The following is a 19,614-nucleotide window of genomic DNA, read 5'->3' as shown; positions in this document are numbered from 1 at the left end:
TGACCAATAATTAAAAATGGTGTATTTTTACATTGTCACATTTATTACATATTTTCTTTAAATATCCAGCATTATATTTTATTCACACATAGAGTTCATTAAAACACATTAACAAGCTTTTTCCCCCTAGGTATTTTGTTATTTCTAGTTAAAACAATGCCATTTGATTTTAGTTACTGTTAGCGACAGATGAATTGTACATGACAGTATGGAAGATGTCTTTCCACAGTAAACAGATGAGAAACAAAATTAAAATCTGACTCATACGCGACAAGTGAAAACTGGGAAGGCACTGCTCTGGGATTATACCATGTTGTGTTTTCACTGCAGTTTGTTACTGGTGTTTGAGCTGCAGATTGATGCAGAAGTGGGCTTTTAGCACCTGTTAGAGGGAGCGGCATCTGTGAGCTCCTCTAACAAGTGCACACATATGGCAGAGCTGGGCTCATTTGCATACCATGTAGTTGGAGGCGGCAGCACTTGGCAACTGCCTCACTTTGGTCATTAGGTCCTCATGAAATGCAAATACGGAGGAAGGAGTGTGTGGTAAACACATTTCAGCCGCTGGAAGATTCACATGTACAGTTGTTAACATTCTGGTGTCAAAAGATGTGCCAAACATTATTACTTATTGTAGGAAGAAAACCAATAGATGTGGTGATGATGAGGAGATGTGAAGTGAGGAGGAAAATGAACTGTTTCAAGGTTGAGAGTTATTTGTTTGAGAGAATTAATGACTCGATTGAGGGAATTAAATGCATAAATTGAGCATACGAATGGGTAATTTGAAGGAATGATTTGTAATTGAAACACACAAATTATTGATTTGATGGAACTATCACACAGTTTCTTACCTTACATCTGCTAGGCTCTACAGTTAGACCAAAAAATAACAAGTGTACACTTTATTTGCATTTCACATCAGGCTGTTCTCATGAACCATCCGTACATATAGCTATGAAAATGAACACACTGTAAGTCGTATGTATTCCACGTATTTATTACTGTATGCACCACATTGACCGCCGCTGTATCGGAGCGCAAAGATCCGCGGAGATCGGTGTGGCCGGATGGGTCCTGAAACCCAGGGCTTTCAAGCGTGGGAGCAGAGTTTATGTCCCGGAAGAAGTTATGGAAAAAAATATATTCTTAGGGCTTTTTGGCCTTTTTTGGTTAGCTTAAAGCTTAAAGCGTAACTGTCGCCAAAATGCAACCTAGGGTCTTTTTGTGAATGTACCCGAGTCACGAGTCAAACTTTCGTTTAAAAGCATAATTAGGACGGAAAAGCCACATACCGTAATTTCATTTTTTCGGTCAAATGGCCTTTTGACTGGGAGTGTTACCTCTTGCGGGCAGAAACCCCAACAGCTAAAGCGAATTGTTCAAAACCTTTCTTTTTAGTAACTTCTGGGTACACAACCAATGTTCTCAACGCTGGAGTTCATGTGGAGAGCCCCTGGTGATACCTGGAGCAAAGTTTCAGGTTGTGTCGAGCCTTCTCAGTGTTTTAAGAATAGTGATTTTGATGCGATCATAGTAGTGCCCCTAGCACTCCCATTCAAAAAGCCATTTTACCGAAAATAAAAATACGGTCAATCTTAAAAGTGGTGTTTCCGTCCTAATTATGCTTTAAATGAAAGTTTGACTCGGGTACATTGCATTTTGGCGAGAGTTACACTTTAAAGTGATGGTTTGTAGTAATTTCACCCTAGGGTCCTTTGCACCATCACCTGGGTCTAACATTGGGAGATTTAGCGTAGAGTAGCGTTATCAGCTGCAGGGGCTAATGGACCCACGTTTGTAACTCGTAAGTTACCCCACTAATAATGCCCAAAATGATACCAAACTTCTACACTAGTACAAATAGGTTATGTATTCATCCGTACCCCCTGCAGCAGTGAAGTGTAGCGTTGCTTTGTAGGGGGGGGTTGGGTCACAAGTGAGACGGACCACACCTGACCACAACCATCTGTGATGTTGGTTGTGGTCAGAGGTTTGAGAGCAAATAACCAGCTCGTAAATATCAGCGCAGTTTTATCTTTTCCTAGAGGAGGAACATTTGAAGGAACAATCCTGTGCTCCTTCAGACTGCTGCCGTGAGTGAGCGTCTATCGGCGTTGTCTCGGTGATGAACGGCTTTTCCAGGCTCGTCTTCCTGCCTTCTACCCCGCGTGTCTGATCAGCCGGCAGCCGTTCTGAGGATTAGGAGAGAAGAGTAAATGAAGTGATTATCTTTCCCCGCCATCGTCCGCTCTACTGCTCCCCTGTCATCATCCCCCCCGACCCCCCCACCCCCCCCCACAGTTCTCCATTCATCTCCTGCCTCAGCTTCTCTTCTCATCTCTTTTTCACCTGTGTCGTTCTTCCCCTGTTCTGCACTTTCTCTCCTTTCTTTTTGTTGCTCTCTTTTTTTTTTCTTCTTCTTCTTCTTCTCTGCCTTCCCTTATTGATTAGCCAAAGTCTCATTCCAGGTTTTAACAAGCAGCCCCAGGCTGGCTGAGCAGCCCTTGTTTCAGGGTTAGGGAAATGAGAGGCAGCCCACTGCTGTCACAGCTCCTGGGCTGGTACCCAGAGGGCCACTGTAGGCCCTCAGTAATGACTGGACTGTAGAGCCGGGGTCCTTGGAGTCCTCTTTACGTCATTCCTGTTCCTCTCATCTTTTGCCTCTGTTCGACAACCCCCCCTTCCTCCTCCCCCCACACTCACTTCCTTATTGTTATTCTCACACTCTTTCCTGTGGTAATTGCCGTTCAAGCTTACAAAAGTATTCCCCCTGAACAGTCAGCTGACCCCTGATCTCGAAACAATTAGATTGTATAAAAAAGGAATTTGGCTGCTGTTTTGGGTTTCCACCATAATGTGTGCATTATTTCAGTTATGTGTCTGTGAGTCATTATTCTGACCTTTTCTTTGCTGCAGTATTTCCCTTGAGTTGCCTTTTGTGTCAGCAGTCATCACACCGTGCTGCAGAAGCTCCAATCTGCACATTAAACACTTGGTTTATAACATCAGTAACATGTATCTATCTAACAGTGAAGCCATTTCGATCTTAATATGAAATACAAATACTGTACATATTTGAATATACTGAAGGATACATTTCAATCTTTTCCAGTGAGCCAAGGGTACACATATGGCTAGTCTCTCATTGCCAGACCTTCCTCTACGGCGCTGTGGAGGAGGGTCTGGCTAGTACCACACAGCATTCCTGGATGGGAGTAAAATGTGCTCTGGTTTATTGGCATTTCTTTAAACCAATCACAAATGTCATGGGCGGTGCTATGCGCCCGACGGTGCAACGGTGCCTCTGCAAAATAGCCTCGGGAAGGAACTTGTTTTGGTGGAACGTGTGTACGTTCAAAGTAGAGATGCACCGATAGACCAGCCGGTGACCGGAATTGGCCGGTTTTCACGTGCTCGGCCATGACCTGCAACCGGCAGGTCAGTCTGACATATGCCGATTTCATGTCGGTCAACGCTACAATTAACAGACAACGTAAGTTATACGAGATACAGTTTTCAAGGACGCACGCACGGATGCGACAGCACGGTCTTTTTCCTTTCTTTAAACTGTCTCTTTGCGCCGCGTGTGGCGTGTACCCGCTCGCGGTGTGAAGCGCATGTCCTTGTATTCTCCCACATGTAGGGAACCTTGTGAATTAACCTGCAACTTGTCAGCTGTTTGGAAATTCTTCAGCGTGTGTGCAGAAGATAACAAGTTTGCAATATGCAACACCTGCAAGGACAAAGTAGGGCGTGGAGGGACGACACCCAAAATCACAGAAAAGAAGGAAATGGTTCTAACATTGCACTTTAGATGTGTGTGAGTTTCCCACACCAGGAGTAATTTATATAGTTCTATTTTATAGTGATCCATTATCTGTTAAAAAATGTTTCTGTTCTGTGCAAAATGTTCTATTAAGGAAAAGATAGAAAATAAATATTTGAGTGGGCTGTAAAGTGGTTAGAAAATATGAAATTGGCATCGGCTAAAATCGGTACCGGCCTAGAAAGTTGTAATCGTTGCATCTCTAGTTCAAAGGTTGTTTTAGTCGTGCGACAGAAAACTCAGACTGGACAGATAGTCTAGCTAGCTGTCTGGATTTACCATGCAGAGATCTGAGGAGCAGTTAGCCATAGTCCTCATAAACCCACCAGAGTTTAGAATTTCAACACAAAGAAAGAGGAAGTTACCAGACATCTGGCCGACTAACATATGGCAAACTTCATAAACTTTTTAAATGTAAGACGCGTTTACGAAAAGCATTGAAACTTTATAATGAATGACCATAGTGTCACAATGGCCGCATTTTTCTGTCCGAGCCCGGCCCGCGTTCGACAGAGCAGTAACCGAACTCGGCCCGAGCCCGACTGGCATTAAGATATTTATGTCCAAGCCCGACAGTTAAAATCAATTTTTTTTCTCATACTAGTGACACATGTACATTTGTTTGTGTAGAAAACCCGCTTTTTATTAATCAACTGTAGGAAGGCATTCAGTATTGTCAACAGATGAGCGCATCAGCACACACGGGACAAGCGCACGTTAATAAGCTGTTTAATTTAAAATGTTCAGTGCCGTATCGCGCTGATGTGTCCGAGCCCAACCCAAACTCAAATATCATTTCTAAATATCTGTCCGAACCCGGCCCAGTTCGGGTATCCATCCTCTAATTCAGATGCATTCACATGGATTTAAGTGTTAGCTTCTCGTTGTCCAGATCACCTTTGTTTTCTTTTCTTGTGCAAGGCAGCTAGGTTACATCTGGTTGTAAATTCCATCATGGAGGATGGCAAAAAGTAAAAAAAATAAATATAAATAAAAAAAAAACTACATATTTTAACTTGAGACAGCAATACAGTTACTGTTTTTTTTAATTACCAGCCTGATTGCAGCATAAAGATGCTTTCACAACCTTTTTCAGACTTTGTGAGCTCCTCATCATGATGTAATTTGTGGCTGTAAACGCAACACCACCAGTTAAACACTACACTGGTTTTTCTATTTAAAATTAATCAATTCTGTTAAGTTTGTTTTGACAAAACAAACTGAATGACCATAGAAAAGATTTACCACCCCGGTGACACCGTCTCAGTGGAAACTGAACATTAAACAACACAAGTACAGCATCTTTCAGGACTATTGCGTTGGCTTGCATTACGTTTTGCATGTTAATTTGTAAAGTGTGTGTGTGTGTGTGTGTGTGTGTGTGTGTGTGTGTGTGTGTGTGTGTGTGTGTGTGTGTGTGTGTGTGTGTGTGTGTCTGTCTGTCTGTCTGTCTGTCTGTCTGTCTGTCTGTCTGTCTGTCTGTCTGTCTGTCTGTCTGTCTGTCTGTCTGTCTGTCTGTCTGTCTGTCTGTCTGTCTGTCTGTCTGTCTGTCTGTCTGTCTGTCTGTCTGACTGACGTGTGTGTTTGTGGCTCTGCAGTGGTGTGGCTCAAGAAGAAAAGGGTTTGGTCTAAACAGCTTATTGATTATGCTGTAGTTGTTTAACGACTGCAGTTGTTGTAAATTTAAATGATGACTGTTGCCTGGAGTTGGCATGGTGTGTGTCTGTGTGTGGGAGCGCTACATTAGGAGGAATGTTTGAGTTTGTATTCATTTACTATATTCATTATTTGTGTTTTCATATCTCCTGACTGAGCTGTTGCATTACTTTTTTAATGTATTTTTTTTCCAATATATTTGCATGTATTTCTTTTCTTCGTGTGTGTGTGTGTGTGTGTGTGTGTGTGTGTGTGTGTGTGTGTGTGTGTGCGTGTGCGTGGCGTGGGCGTGCGTGTGCGCGTGTGTGCGCGTGTACAGTCCATTTATGATAAGTCTTTATATTGTCTCGTGGTAATGCTGTAGATTGCTGCCTTGCAAGCCTGAATGCAAAGCCAGGCTCTTTTTCTCCCTGATGCCTGTATTAATGCTGCGTCCCTCTGGACCGGAATCAGCTTTCCTGCAGGTTTCTCACTGTCAGGCCATTTTACCTGCTGCACAAATGCCAGTAAACCTCTTAAGCCCATTCTGCCCCATTTCGTTCTCTCTTCCCCCTCCCAACTAGTCCCAGAGGAATCGCCAAAGACAAAGACACAGCCTTTCTGGCTATTAGGGCCATTCAAAGCTATCCCTCGTCGAACACGCTTGAAATATATTGCTGTCAAATGTACCGCGAGGCCTGTTATCAATGGTTTTATACTTTATAGTCCATGTTAGTCGCTGCAGTGCTGTATTTTTTTTTTATTTTCTGATTTTAAAACCGATCTCTGGCACTCCACCTGTCATGAGGATCAGGTGATGACACAGGCTAATTTGCACATCGGTGGCCTCAGCTGCACCACTTCCACGTTTGCTTGAAGTTTCACAAAGTAAAATGCAAGACTTTTTTTTTTTTTTTTAAAGCCAATTAAAATGAAACAAGACTATTCACCTCTTAACGTAAAAATGAATAGAGTGCAGGTCTGTCTGACAGGGCGGATTTTTTTTTTTTATGAAACGGCTCACTGAGAAGCGTTTGAAGACGTCTAAAGTGAAATTGCAGCCTTATTATGCAGATCCTGAACTTAGAGTTCACACAAAAGAGAAAGACTTGACAGACGTGTAAACAGCAAAGTCTTACAACTGATGTCCTCGTCTACTGTAATATGGAAGCTGCTTTTGTTCTAACACAATGCAGATTACAAAGTACTTTCCACTAAACAAGAAATATATGTATTTTTTAAACATATTTTTGTTTTTTTGCGGCAATAAAAAAGTAACATAAACACATTGACCATAAATAGATTAAAAGCAGCCAAAAAATGTACAGATTAATAATTGAAATAATAATATAATGGAGTACACAAATTGAAGAAAAGAAATAAATCATACAAACCAATTCATAACTTTTTATTTAATGTGTGTATCTTTTTTTTTAATAGAGCTTTTGAAAGCATTGTTAAATTCTTTTACTTCTTTTTCTTTTAAAAATTTAAATGTGTATTTTTGTTTAAAACTATTGGCATAAAATGACCCTTAAAATGCACTTACCGTAAAACTTAAAATAATAGCCGAGTCCCAAATAGATGCCTGTCTCTTTTAAACGCCTGGTGTGACAACAGATTTGGGTAAATAAAGGCCGGTCTCAAATAGAGGCCTGGTCTGTTTTTGTTTTTTTTCCTTGTCGGGTTGTATTTGATCTTTTAAAACCCGTCAGATCGTTTGTTCTATGTTTTGATTGGATTTCACGTGACAGACGCAACCGTTCATAAATGACTCATCACTATGGCAACATAACAAACAGGTTAACAAACTTTCTTTTAGTCTTCAGTTTTTCTTAATTCTCTCAATACCACCATGGATAATGGACAAAAATAAAAAAGTATGATTTGACATTTAAGCTGACAATTGTCAAATTTGCCGAACAAAATTCGGGAGAAGCAGCGGCAAGACATTTCTCGATTGGTCCTAAGAGAGTGCGAGAATGGCGTAAACATAAAGTAGAACTGCAACGTCTGTTCGAGGAAGACGACAAAAGGGCCAGACTGCGAGGTGGAGGGAGGAGGAAGGTCAGTGAAGAGCTGGAGGTGAGCGTGTGTGAGTGGCTCCACAGCATGCGGACAAAGCATCTCAGAGTCTCACGTAAAATGATCAGGGCCAAATTCCTGAAGCGCAACAACTTTTCAGTCAGAAGACGCACAACTGTAGCCCAGAAAGACGCCAAGCACTTCACTGAGAAACTGGTGAATTTTGTAACATATACAACGCGGATTATTAAGTCAAAGAAAATACAGCCAAAAAACATTATAGCCATGGACAAAACAGCGGTGTGGTTTGATATGGTGGGCTCTCCAACGGTGGATGCAAGAGGTGCGCACAGTGTCCCACTGAAAACCACAGGTCATGAGAAGAGCCAGTTAACTGTGGTGTTGGCTGCGAAAGCAGACAGGACCAAAATGAAACCGTACGTTGTCTTCAAAGGAGGGATCAAGGAGGTGAAAGCAATGCAAAATATCAGTGGGGTGGTAGTGGCCACGTCCAAAAATGGATGGATGAACGAGGAGCTGACTGCAGACTGGCTTCAGAGAGTGGTGGGAAAGTTTAACTTCGCCCCTCGTCTCCTAGCCTGGGATTCATATCGCTGTCATATCAGCGCAGCAACCAAAGCTGAGCTCAGAAGGGGCTACAACATAACCATGGCTGTGATACCCGGGGGCTGGACAAAGTACATACAGGCCCCTGACGTCGTATGGAACCAACCGTTCAAAGCCAGCCTGCACGAGTCCTACGACAGCTGGATGGCAGGGGATGTGGACAAGGAGTACACCGCTGGAGGAAATATGAGGGCCCCAGCTCGCCGCTTGTTGGTGTCCTGGGTACTTCAAACGTGGGAAAAGCTAGATACGGAGGGGCTGAAAAATTCCTTTAAGGTATGCTTGTGCGCAGCACGCTGTGTGTGTGTGTGTGTGTGTGTGTGTGTGTGTGTGTGTGAGGGTGAAAGAGGAGATAATATATTTCATTAACTTCGGGATGTTATCCTTAGGTATGTGGCCTGACAGTAGCTTCTGATGGAAGCGAGGATCACCTTATCCATTGTTTCAAAGAGGGAGAACCGTGCGCATCTGGGCGGGAGCTGTTAGTGCAAGCCAGGCAGGCAGAGTTAGCGGAGGCTGGAGAGGGCGAAGTGGAGGAGAGCGACGTGGAGGAGGAATTTGCCAATGAACTTGTTATTGAGGATCGCGGGGATGATGATAGTGATGAATAGAGTAATTTTCTATCACATGATTGCAGTTGTTTTACAGGGCAGCGTTCTTTCTTGTTGATGTGTTTCGGGCAACAAGTTCATATATGATGGATTTTAGCAGTAGATATTGTTCTGCCCATTGCTGTCACATCGTTTCTCTTTTTATGCTGCCAATAATCTAAGACATTTCTTACATTAAATAATTTGTTAAACACATTCAAATTAATTATAAATATTAATTAAATACGAATAATACAAATTAAAAAATATATATATAATGTGGTAACCTCCTATTGTCAATTAAAGGCCTGTCTCTTATAGACGCCTGTCTCAAATACAAGCCGGTGCATTTCGGCGATTTGGGTAAATAGAAGCCCGGGCTATTATTTGAAGTTTTACGGTAGATTACCAACAAGTGGAAGAATCAGACATTGTCACAAAGCATCTTAGCGGGAGATTGAAGGCGTGTGTGAGTGTGGGTGTGGGTGTGTGTGCGTGCGTGAGACTGTGGTTTGGTCCGGTCTGGTGCCAATAGTCAACACGATGTGCATTCATCGGATTCTATTTTCTTCCCACAATGCACATCTTCCTCCAACTATCCAGAAATGAGGCATCGGTGATCTTTCCAACAGAACACTCTGCTCTGTTTTCTTCCTACAGGGCAGAAAAGTGTAAAGAAAATCAATTATGTCTGTAATAAATAATCCTCTTAACATGAGGGATTTTTAGAGTTGGACAACAATGGCTTTCAGGCGTTTTCATAGCTGAGGCCAAAAGTTAGTTCAGAAGCATCGTGGTGCATCTCTGACACACACAAACAGGGGCGCGCACACACACACACACACACACACACACACACACACACACACACACACACACTCGGCTGCTGATAAAGACAGATTGCAGAGTTATATTTTGAGGGATGAAACAAGGTGTGTGTGGGTGTGTATGCTGATGAAACAAGTGGAAACATGTTTAACACATTTTTATTTTAATGATGCAACATACAGTATGTGCACATTTTAACACGGAATAAATGTGAGTTTATGTGATATTGCCCTTTCTTTAATTAACATAAAACACATGTTCTATGAGATTCAGTTTATCTAACATATTAAAAGACACAGTTTGCTACTTAGCCCTGGTGGTATTTATTGATGCATTTCTGCCTAAGCCACAGTACAGTTGAGTTAAATATAATTTAATGGGACCCTCAATGAGATAAAAAAAACAATGGGGTTTAGATTTCAACAAAATGTAATTTAAAAATCATAAATTAAATTGCCAATAAAAAATGTGAAAGTTCAAATACTGCCTGGAAGATCATTGGTGTTAGAGAGCACTTACCCATGCAAAGTATTTATGAACAGCCTTCTTTGCGACAAACAAATAGAATTGTTAGCGACACGTCTCATGTTCTGTACGCAGAATATGAGCTGCTGCCATCCGGTAGGAGGTCTAGAGTTCCTCGCTGCACACTTAACCCTTTCAAAAACTCCTTCATCCCAGTGTCTATTAAGCTCCTAAATAGCCCGCATATATATATATATATATATATACACATACATACAGTACAGGCCAAAAGTTTGGACACACCTTCTCATTCAATGCGTTTCCTTTTTATTTTTATGACTATTTACATTGTAGATTCTCACTGAAGGCATCAAAACTATGAATGAACACATATGGAATTATGTACTTAACAAAAAGGTGTGAAATAACTGAAAACATGTCGTATATTTTAGATTCTTCAAAGTAGCCACCCTTTGCTTTTTTATTAATAAGTGAACAAATTCCACTAATTAACCCTGACAAGGCACACCTGTGAAGGTAAAACCATTTCAGGTGACTACCTCATGAAGCTCATTGAGAGAACACCAAGGGTTTACAGAGTTATCAAAAAAAGCAAAGGGTGGCTACTTTGGTATCTAAAATATAAGACATGTTTTCAGTTATTTCACACTTTTTTGTTAAGTACATAATTCCATGTGTTCATTCATAGTTTTGATGCCTTCAGTGAGATAGTGAGGTATATATATATATATATATATATATATATATATATATATATATATATATATATACACAGCGTAGACATACACATGGATAGCTCAAAGTGCTTACTGATACCACGCCATTTCGCGTGCTGTGTATGTTTACGCAAAGTCATGATGCCATGTTGGCCCGAGACAAATTTCCCACAATGTGCGACCAATAAAGTTCATCTTGAAATCCTATAAAGAAGATACCTACTCTCTCAAATGTCTTTTTTTTTTTTTAATTAAGGTGCACCAACACAATCACTGTTCACTTCCATTGTATTTGGTTGTAGCCAGATGATTCCATATCTTAAAATCTCAGCACACTTCAAAACAGAAACTACCTTTAAAATATTGCCGCCAGATATCTGAGTCAACATCTATCAGATCTGTGGTTCGGGACGGCAGAGGGCCACACACTGCACCAGCAGACATGATGATGGATGGTGCAGTCAGTGGATTTAGTGGCGCTGTGGCATCCAGTGGGTTTGTCGGGTGCTGCAGAATAGTGGAGAGCACAAAAGTTCAGAAGCTTTTTCTCACAGACTAATCTTCTAATAACCTACAAACCATATGGGTGGTTGCTTGCATTGTATTCTGTGTGTGTGTGTGTGTGTGTGTGTGTGTGTGTGTGTGTGTGTGTGTGTGTGCGCTCGTGTTTTTCAAGGGGATAGAGAATATTAGAGAATGTATTTGGCAGAAAGAAAAGTGTTGGCCTTATGTAAGATTTCTGAACATTGGCCTAAGGTTACAAAGATGTTCCTCCACAGTTATTGCATCAGTTTCACCCGATGCTCTGTAAGACAAAGTTACGGAGGGACTCGCTGAATTTAGAGTTACGTATAGTCGGTAAGTTTTGGTTGCTTTGTGCAAAACAATATGTTTACGACAGATTTAGAATAAGGTCGCCTTTCCTCAGTCCGTTAAAGCTGTTTGTAATCTAAATCAATTTTTTTTAATCATCTTTTACTAGTATAACCTTGTGCATTTCTGTGTTGGGTAGAATTAAGTTACATAGTTGATTACATAAACCGAGAGCTGTTTCTCACATATTTTATTTGTGAGACAGAAAATGTACCAAAAACAATTGGTGTTTTAGGTCAGACGGAACTGGACGTTTCCTTGTCTAACTTAGCCTGACGTGGTCCTACTCAGATCCTAGTCAGAATCGGAGTCTGATACTGCTCCATTAGGCTGTGATTACGGGGTGTGTTTCAACCGAACCAGGAAAGAAAATGCCTCTGCACTTAATTGGATACACCTACAGCCAATCGGAGCAACGGAGAATCAAAGGCGGGCTTCGATCAACCCCCGAGGAACAGCGCCATGTCTTAAAGCGACCATGGGCTTAGCGGCTAACAGTGGAACTGCACCCCTCTGGACCAGAAAGACTTTTCCCATAGACTTTGCATGGTGAAAAAAAGTAATATATTTCAGCGCATCATTTTTGGAGTACATCAACTTACCAGCCCAAATGCTTAAAGGGTCCTTGTTTAAAACGTCACATTTTTAACATTTTTAACATTCACTAGTATCCGAATCCAGAATTATTAAACTAGGTATGATGAACGCGCTCCCATCCCCCCCTTTTAATACATCCATGGCTTCAACAGAGCAAAGGCAGAGGCGGCAGTTTCCGTGTCGTGCGGACGGGTGTGGCGATGTGTATACATACGTGATCGCGGTTCTCTGTTCCTCTTTTAAAATGAATGCGCTGTCGATATCTTCTATAACAGACGTGATGGAGGAGTCTACACATCTCAGTTCTCCAGCGGCAGCCATCTTTGGTAAACGAATTCAACCCAAGCGCTCTTTGGTGACGTGGTTGATTACGTTACTGTTGATCATCTGTCCATCATCGTATAAAGCCCGCCCTGACAATTTGATTGGTCCAACAGCTCTGGTTGGAGCATAGTTGCTCCACAACGGATCAAGTCCAGACCCAACTTCCCGACCTTAAATGTTGTGGGTGGGGCTAAGGTCAGCTGGCGACCAGGCTATGTCTAACTATTTGTGGGTGTCGTTTAATGTGATTGTGATATGTGATTTTGGTTCTGTATCTGAGTAATACCGTATTGGTCCGAATATAAGACGACCCAGATTATAAGACGACCCCCTCCCAATTTTAAAGACACATTTTTGGAATGATACTTGTACTTGAATAATACCAAATCTTGTAAAAAATAATAGAAAATAATTGTATTTGAAAATAATTCTAATAAAAATACATTGATATAACAAGGTAGGCTGTTGTTTTTAACTAACTAAATAATATTTTCTAAATCTTATTAGATGAAAGTGTCACATTTTGAATTAACGGTAAATATCTCCAAGGCTTTGAGCTCTGGTAATGGGCATCCCATCATTACGTAATCACACACTCTCCTGTCCATCTCTTGGAAGCGGCCACTTTGAGGACCACGGTAAGATTTTCTCTGGCTGTTGCTGTTTGTAATTTTTTGTATCATCTCCATGGCAACGCCTCGTTGTACTCCCGTTCTAACTTCCGTTCTAAATTCCGACTTTTAGGCCGTTTTGTAGCTGGATATAGCGTTTGTTGCGTCTAAATATGAATTTGGATAACGTTAGTGATATTGAGATGCTTGCTACAGTTACATTTCTATTGATGAATCCGCGGAAACACGTTTTATTTCTCTGAGTCACTGCTTTGTTCTAACGCCGCTGGGCGCTCTCCCTCTCTTCAGTCATTCTCTAGCTTGCTTGACCATATAACGTTACCAGGATTTCGGGTGGTCGTTGAGGCTCCCTCTAAAACTCTGCTTTTTCAAGCAGCTGTTTGTAACATTAAAATAGAATGGATTATGGATCATTTTATTTCTATTGTTTATAGCTGACTGCTCCATTGGCTGTTGAAACAGGTGAAATCCCATCTAATATTCGGATGAATACGGTATTACAAATTTAAAGGAAGAAAGAACAGAGCACAGAAACACATAAATGCACACGCACACACACACACAGAAGATAATCAATATATTTAGCAAAGATGGCGAACATTTTCAATGTGAGGCTTTGCTACTTTTGAAGACGTCATGTTTTCATGGTTGAGGTATATTCATATGCAGAAGAGTTTAGTTGCATCCACAAATCTGCATTTTAACATGTTTCTCAACTGGAAATGAAAATAAGCAGTGTGTTTAAAAACATTCTAAATCATTTCTTCACATTTGGACCACAGATTCTAAACTTTGCAGTATATGTTAACCCTCTGAGGTCTAACTGTATTTTCACACATCTTCTTAAATTCATCTTTTCAGGGTATTTGCATAAAACCGATCCCCATGTGTTTCATATCGACATGTTCAGAACAAACTCCGCTTTCTGTTCAGCAACGTGGAAAGAGATAATTGACGCTAAACCGGAAACGTTGATTGTCGCTTTTTGAAATTCCTCAAATCTCTTTTGAAAACAAACGTTAACTTATTATTTCAGTGCTTGACATGAGTTTAGGTTCACAAAGTACTGTAATATATGATTTCAATAGTAAAACAATGTCTAAAATGAAATTTTTTAATGTCGCTTTTTGAGTAAGAGTTTTTTGTCCTCAGAGGGTTAACTGTATATATTTTCTCTCTCTTTGCCTTTTCCAACAGATTGCTTTCTCTCAGCACAACAGCATCATGGACCTTGTGCAGTTCTTTGTCACCTTCTTCAGGTAAGTTTTTCCTGACTGTCTGTGTGTGTGTGTGTGTGTATATATATATATATATATATATATATATATATATATATATATAAAAAGTCAGTATGTACTTTGTTATCTGCAGAGCATCCAACTGCTCCTCACAGGGGCTTTGCTGCTCAGTGATTCACTTCCCAGAGGCTTTTTGCACAACTGGGCCATAAGCTGAATAACCATGAAATTCTACCAGGCGCGGAAGTGACACGTTCTGGCTGCGCCGTGGTTTTGTTCCATCCTTCGCCACTCACCATACCACAGGGAGCATCTCGCCAAGCGTGTTAGAAGCGGAGCGTCTCGCCTGCCCAACTGACATTGAAGGCTTTCTACTAGTACTTTACAGGACAATCCCGTGTTTATTAAAGCGTAACTCTCGCCAAAATGCATCCTAGGGTATTTTTGTGAATGTACGTGAGTCAAACTTTAGTTTAAAAGCATATTTAGGACCGAATCACCACTTTTAAGATTCACCGTATTCTCGTTTTTGGGTCAAATGGCCTTTTGAATGGGAGTGCTAGGGGCACTCTCATGCTAGTCTCAAAATAGCAACATGGCATCATGACTTTGCTTAAATATACACGCCACTTTCATAAAGCAAAATGGTGTGTTATTGTACGCATTTTCAGCTATCCACGTGTACGCCACGTTGCGCGTTATCGCAAGAACGCAATGTACTATTGCGAGAACAACGTCACGCCTGTAAAAAAAAAAAAAAAAAAAAAAAAAAAAATGGTTGGGTTTAGGAAAAGAACACGGGAAGGCTTTAGTAACAAAAAAGTGACAAAAACACGGAAAATAACGACAAAAACACACTTAGGAACACAATAAATGGTTGGGTTTAGGAAAGAAACCTTGGGTAAGGCTTATTAAAAACGTCTGAAACGGCTGAAAAATCACCGCACGCGGGACGCGAACCCAGCTCTCCCGGGTGAAAGTCCTGTGTTTTACAATACTGACCTTGTAGTTGAAAAAGGAGCCTAAAATGGAGTCCGTTCATTTGCATTCGGATATCGACTCGTTTTGACTGCCGAGGTGGTAGTGGCCGGAAACAACAACCGCTGCGGTGAGTTGCTCAAAAACTTTCTTTTTAGTAAATCTGTGTACACAAAGAATGTTGTCAATGCAAAACACAATGTCAATTGTGTTAAGGTGTAGAGCTCCTGGTGATACTTGAAGCAAAGTTTCATGTTGTGTCGAGCCTTCTTAGTATTTCGAAAATAGCTATTTTGAGACTAGCGTGAGAGTGCCCCTAGCTCTCCCATTCAAAAGGCCATTTGACCCAAAAACGCGAATACGGTGAATCTTAAAAGTGGCGATTCGGTCCTAATTATGCTTTTAAACTAAAGTTTGACTCACGTACATTCACAAAAATACCCTAGGATGCATTTTGGTGGGAGTTACGCTTTAAGTTAGTATCTACTTTACAGGACAGTCCCGTGTTTATTAAGCTAGTATCTACTTTACGGGACAGGACAGTCTCGTGTTTATTAAGCTAATATCTACTTTACAGGATAGTCCCGTGTTTATTAAGCTAGTATCTACTTTACAGGACAGTCCCGTGTTTATTAAGCTAGTATCTACTTTACAAGACAGTCCCGTGTTTATTAAGCTAGTATCTACTTTACAGGACAGTCCCGTGTTTATTAAGCTAGTATCTACTTTACAGGACAGTCCCGTGTTTATTAAGCTAGTATCTACTTTCCACTCCAGGTACTCCTGCAATTAAACTCCATGCCTTCTGTTTTCTTGCGTTGTCTATTATATTATATATATTTTCCACCTCCAAGATGAATCTCTCGTTGTCCATGTTGTTGTAGAGGAGATGTATTTGATATTGGGCTGTCTTTTGGTAAATTTACTGGCTTCTCATATCCTTCCACTTGCTGCCCGGCCTGTCAAACGCAGCGCGGCTCGCGTGAACAATAGACGCTTCGGCGAATCGTTTCAAAAATCACAATCCCAGTAGAATTGTTTCTTTATTAGAATCGTGTAGAGGATTTGGTTTCATATCTGATCATCGTTTCCCCATTCAATATGCTCAAGTTTTGGTTTCCGAGGCGGCTAGGCGCTTGTTGTGTTGCAGCCATGGAGCACAGTGAGCAGCGCTCTAGTGTGGCTTTATTTTACATTGAAACAGCCTGGTAAAACAGCAAACCGCCATTGAATCAAAATAAAACTTTCCTCTTATGTGTGAAAATAGGCATGTGACCCATTTCAACTCCATCCATCAAAGAATCGAGAATCGATAAGAACCGAAATCGAAAGGAAGAATCGGAATGTTAAAATCCAAACGATGCCCAACCCTAGGCGCGTATCTTTAGCGGAGTGGAGAGCTGGTTATAGCACGCTTCTGGGACGCAGTGCATTGCGTCTGATGGAATTACACTCTAGACAATCTTACAGTAAGCTATGATTTGCTGAGTTGCAGCTCAAAACATGTGTAGGTTATATTTTGAATAACCTTTATTTTTAACCACATTTCACTCACTAAATTTTATACTCCCCTACTACTTTTTTCCCCCTAAATATTGACTCACTCAAAGAAAATGTATGACTCTCATCTCAGTAAATTGGAAATCTCGAAAGTAATTTCCCAATGAGAATGGAAGTACGTTTATTTGTACTGATATTTGCTAGATTTATATTAGATTGCCACTACCATAAAGCCACCATAAGCAGTGGGGTTATGTTTATCATAAAACAGTTTTTTATATAGTAATGTAATAGTCATGTATTTATAATGCTATTGGATCTGAACCATAACTCCTAACTAATTCAGCCTTTTTAATGCTACTATTATAAAAGTTAAGGACCTGAATACCTTTTCCAGCAGAGAAAAAAAACAAAAAAACATATTATATAACAACAGCAGTAAGTAAACCAACAACACAGAAAAAAAAGTCCTGTAGTCGTAGCACATAACCTTTTCTCACTGAGTCTGGTGCCGTGCAGAAGAGCAGTGACTAACAAACACACGCACACAAACACCAAACTCTCCCGGCAAAACTCGCCGCTGTCCCCTACTGATGACATCATCCCTCTATGCTGGCCTAAAGGTCGCTGATGTCCGGAAGCCGGCCCTGGGCACAAAAATGGCTCACTTCCTCACATGGCTGCACAGTCACACATACACACACAAGCATCTACGCACATACGCACTAATACGGGAAACAACGAGCGCATACACACTCAAACAGATGAATACACACACTCAGACAAACACACACTTGTCCCGTGTCGTAATTGAGTGGCAGAATTTTGCCTGAAGACAGCAGACTTCATTCCAGACTTTCTCCCCAAAACACTCTCTCATTAGATCCACTGCCTGCCTGCACAGCGAGCTGGAGTCCCAGAAAAAGGACTGCTTTGTCTGGCTCTTTGGTTTTAAATGGACTAACAGAGATGGAAATCATTTTTACAATTATTAACACACAATGTAATCTGTGTACACTAAAAGGTATCGACAAACCCACACACATTAATACCAATCTTTTTAGCTGTATGCCATATTTACTGTGTAGTCCAGTCACACCTACTGTAACTGTATGAACCCCATTTCCAGCAGCAGCAGGCAGCTGTTTTCAGCAAACCGGCTCCGATAAACCCACTGTGCACTACCTGCACAGCACCAAATGACAGACAGACGGACAGCATCAAGCTATGTTAACTGGACTGTAAATTATGCAGCTTCAAGTAAACGCAAACGTATGTAAATATTATATTAGAAGCAAAATGCACCTTATTAGCAAAAGTGAAAAGTACTCATCCACATCAACAGCTTGGTCCTTTTCAAAGTATTTCAATGCATGCAAGCATTTTAGTGTCCAGGTACATCTAAGTCTAATTATGTTATATACTGATGTTTATTTCAAACTTGCATCACGTGCACCAGATTTAGTAAAACCAGCGCAGAAGAGGTGCTGGAGCTTATATGGATGTAGTGGTCAAACTATTCAGTTCCGGAAAAGAAGTAACTCAAGACTGTACGATAGTAGATGAACTTCATCCTCTTCTGTTTTTCTCAGGATTTGTTTGTCCATGTACAGACACTGTATACTAAAGGTTGTGTTATGAGCTTATGTGCCAGTGGGTCTACATTGCATAGATGTGTGTGTGTGTGTGGGGGGTTGTATGTATATTGCTTTTGGCTCCACTGTGCTGATGTGGTCAGGAGGTGTGTGTGTGTGTGTGTGTGTGTGTGTGTGTGTGTGTGTGTGTGTGTGTGTGTGTGTGTGTGTGTGTGTGTGTGTGTGTGTGTGTGTGTGTGTGTGTGTGTGTGTGTGTGTGTGCGTTGCCTGTAGGCAGAAGGAACAGTGATGAGATGCAGTCTGGCACTGGGATGGAAGAGAAGAGGAAAAGATATGCAGCAAATACAGAAAGAAGTAACGTGGTTGAGAGGATAGATTGGACATGTATCTGTATTCTCTTACCGATTGACGTATCTGTCCGTCATAAAGCAAATGCGTTTGAAGGAAACATTATCTGGCCTGAATCGTACGTTGTATTAACATAATAAAGAAACGTTTGCATTCAATGCATATCTGCTAACATTGGCAAAATGTTCGTGGTCAATGTGTTTTTGTACAATATCCACTCCTGGCATCCAACGTGTAGGGGGGAAGATAAAAGTCTCACATGCTGCTACATTTACTTAGAAATGCCAAAGAAATTGGAGCTAACCCTAATTTCATTGCTGCCATCATCATTATTTTTTTTATTTCAGCATTATTACAATGCTGTAATGGCCCAGAGGACAAACGTGGTCTAGGCCTACTTTGTCTTTTATTAAATATTTCCTTTTCTTTTTTCAGAAAAAAAAAAGTTTCCAGAGTTTCTACCTCTGGTGTCTCCCTGATAAGCTGTGAAATTGCCTTCCACAAAGATTTTACTCTCCCTCCCTCCCTCCATCCATCCCTCCTCATGTATTCTAGCTCATCTCAAAATGAAGGAGAGGAAAAAAAGAAAATGGCCGTTGTTAAACAGCATTTATGTCTCTCGCTCTCCACAGCCTCAAATGCTAATTGGTGACACTTCAGTTCAGCTCCGTCCAATTACTCCCAGCTCTCTCTCTCGCTTGATTAGCAATCAGTTTCTCTCTCGCCCATCCTCTCTCTCTTTCCCAAAACAGCAGAGCGGTTACTCAGCACTAAGTGGCTCATGAGACTCCCC

At 41.1% G+C, this 19,614-nt stretch overlaps 1 protein-coding gene across 6 annotated transcripts in view; it reads left to right on the top strand.

Moving 5' to 3' along the window:
* Positions 1–19,614, top strand: part of LOC114571834 (attractin-like protein 1) — a 322,321-nt gene that overhangs the window by 175,523 nt on the left and 127,184 nt on the right. For 5 of the 6 annotated variants that reach the window (XM_028603035.1, XM_028603034.1, XM_028603036.1 and 2 more), the window contains one exon: positions 14,360–14,421. In XM_028603035.1, the coding sequence (XP_028458836.1) occupies positions 14,360–14,421 (62 nt within the window). Of the gene's footprint in view, positions 1–14,359; positions 14,422–18,746; positions 18,781–19,614 lie in introns of those variants that run through there. The other variant, XM_028603039.1, reaches the window with a different exon arrangement.

Source organism: Perca flavescens, chromosome 17, assembly GCF_004354835.1.
Source record: "Perca flavescens isolate YP-PL-M2 chromosome 17, PFLA_1.0, whole genome shotgun sequence".
NCBI lineage: Eukaryota > Metazoa > Chordata > Actinopteri > Perciformes > Percidae > Perca > Perca flavescens.
This window is presented reverse-complemented; position numbering and strand designations above follow the sequence as displayed.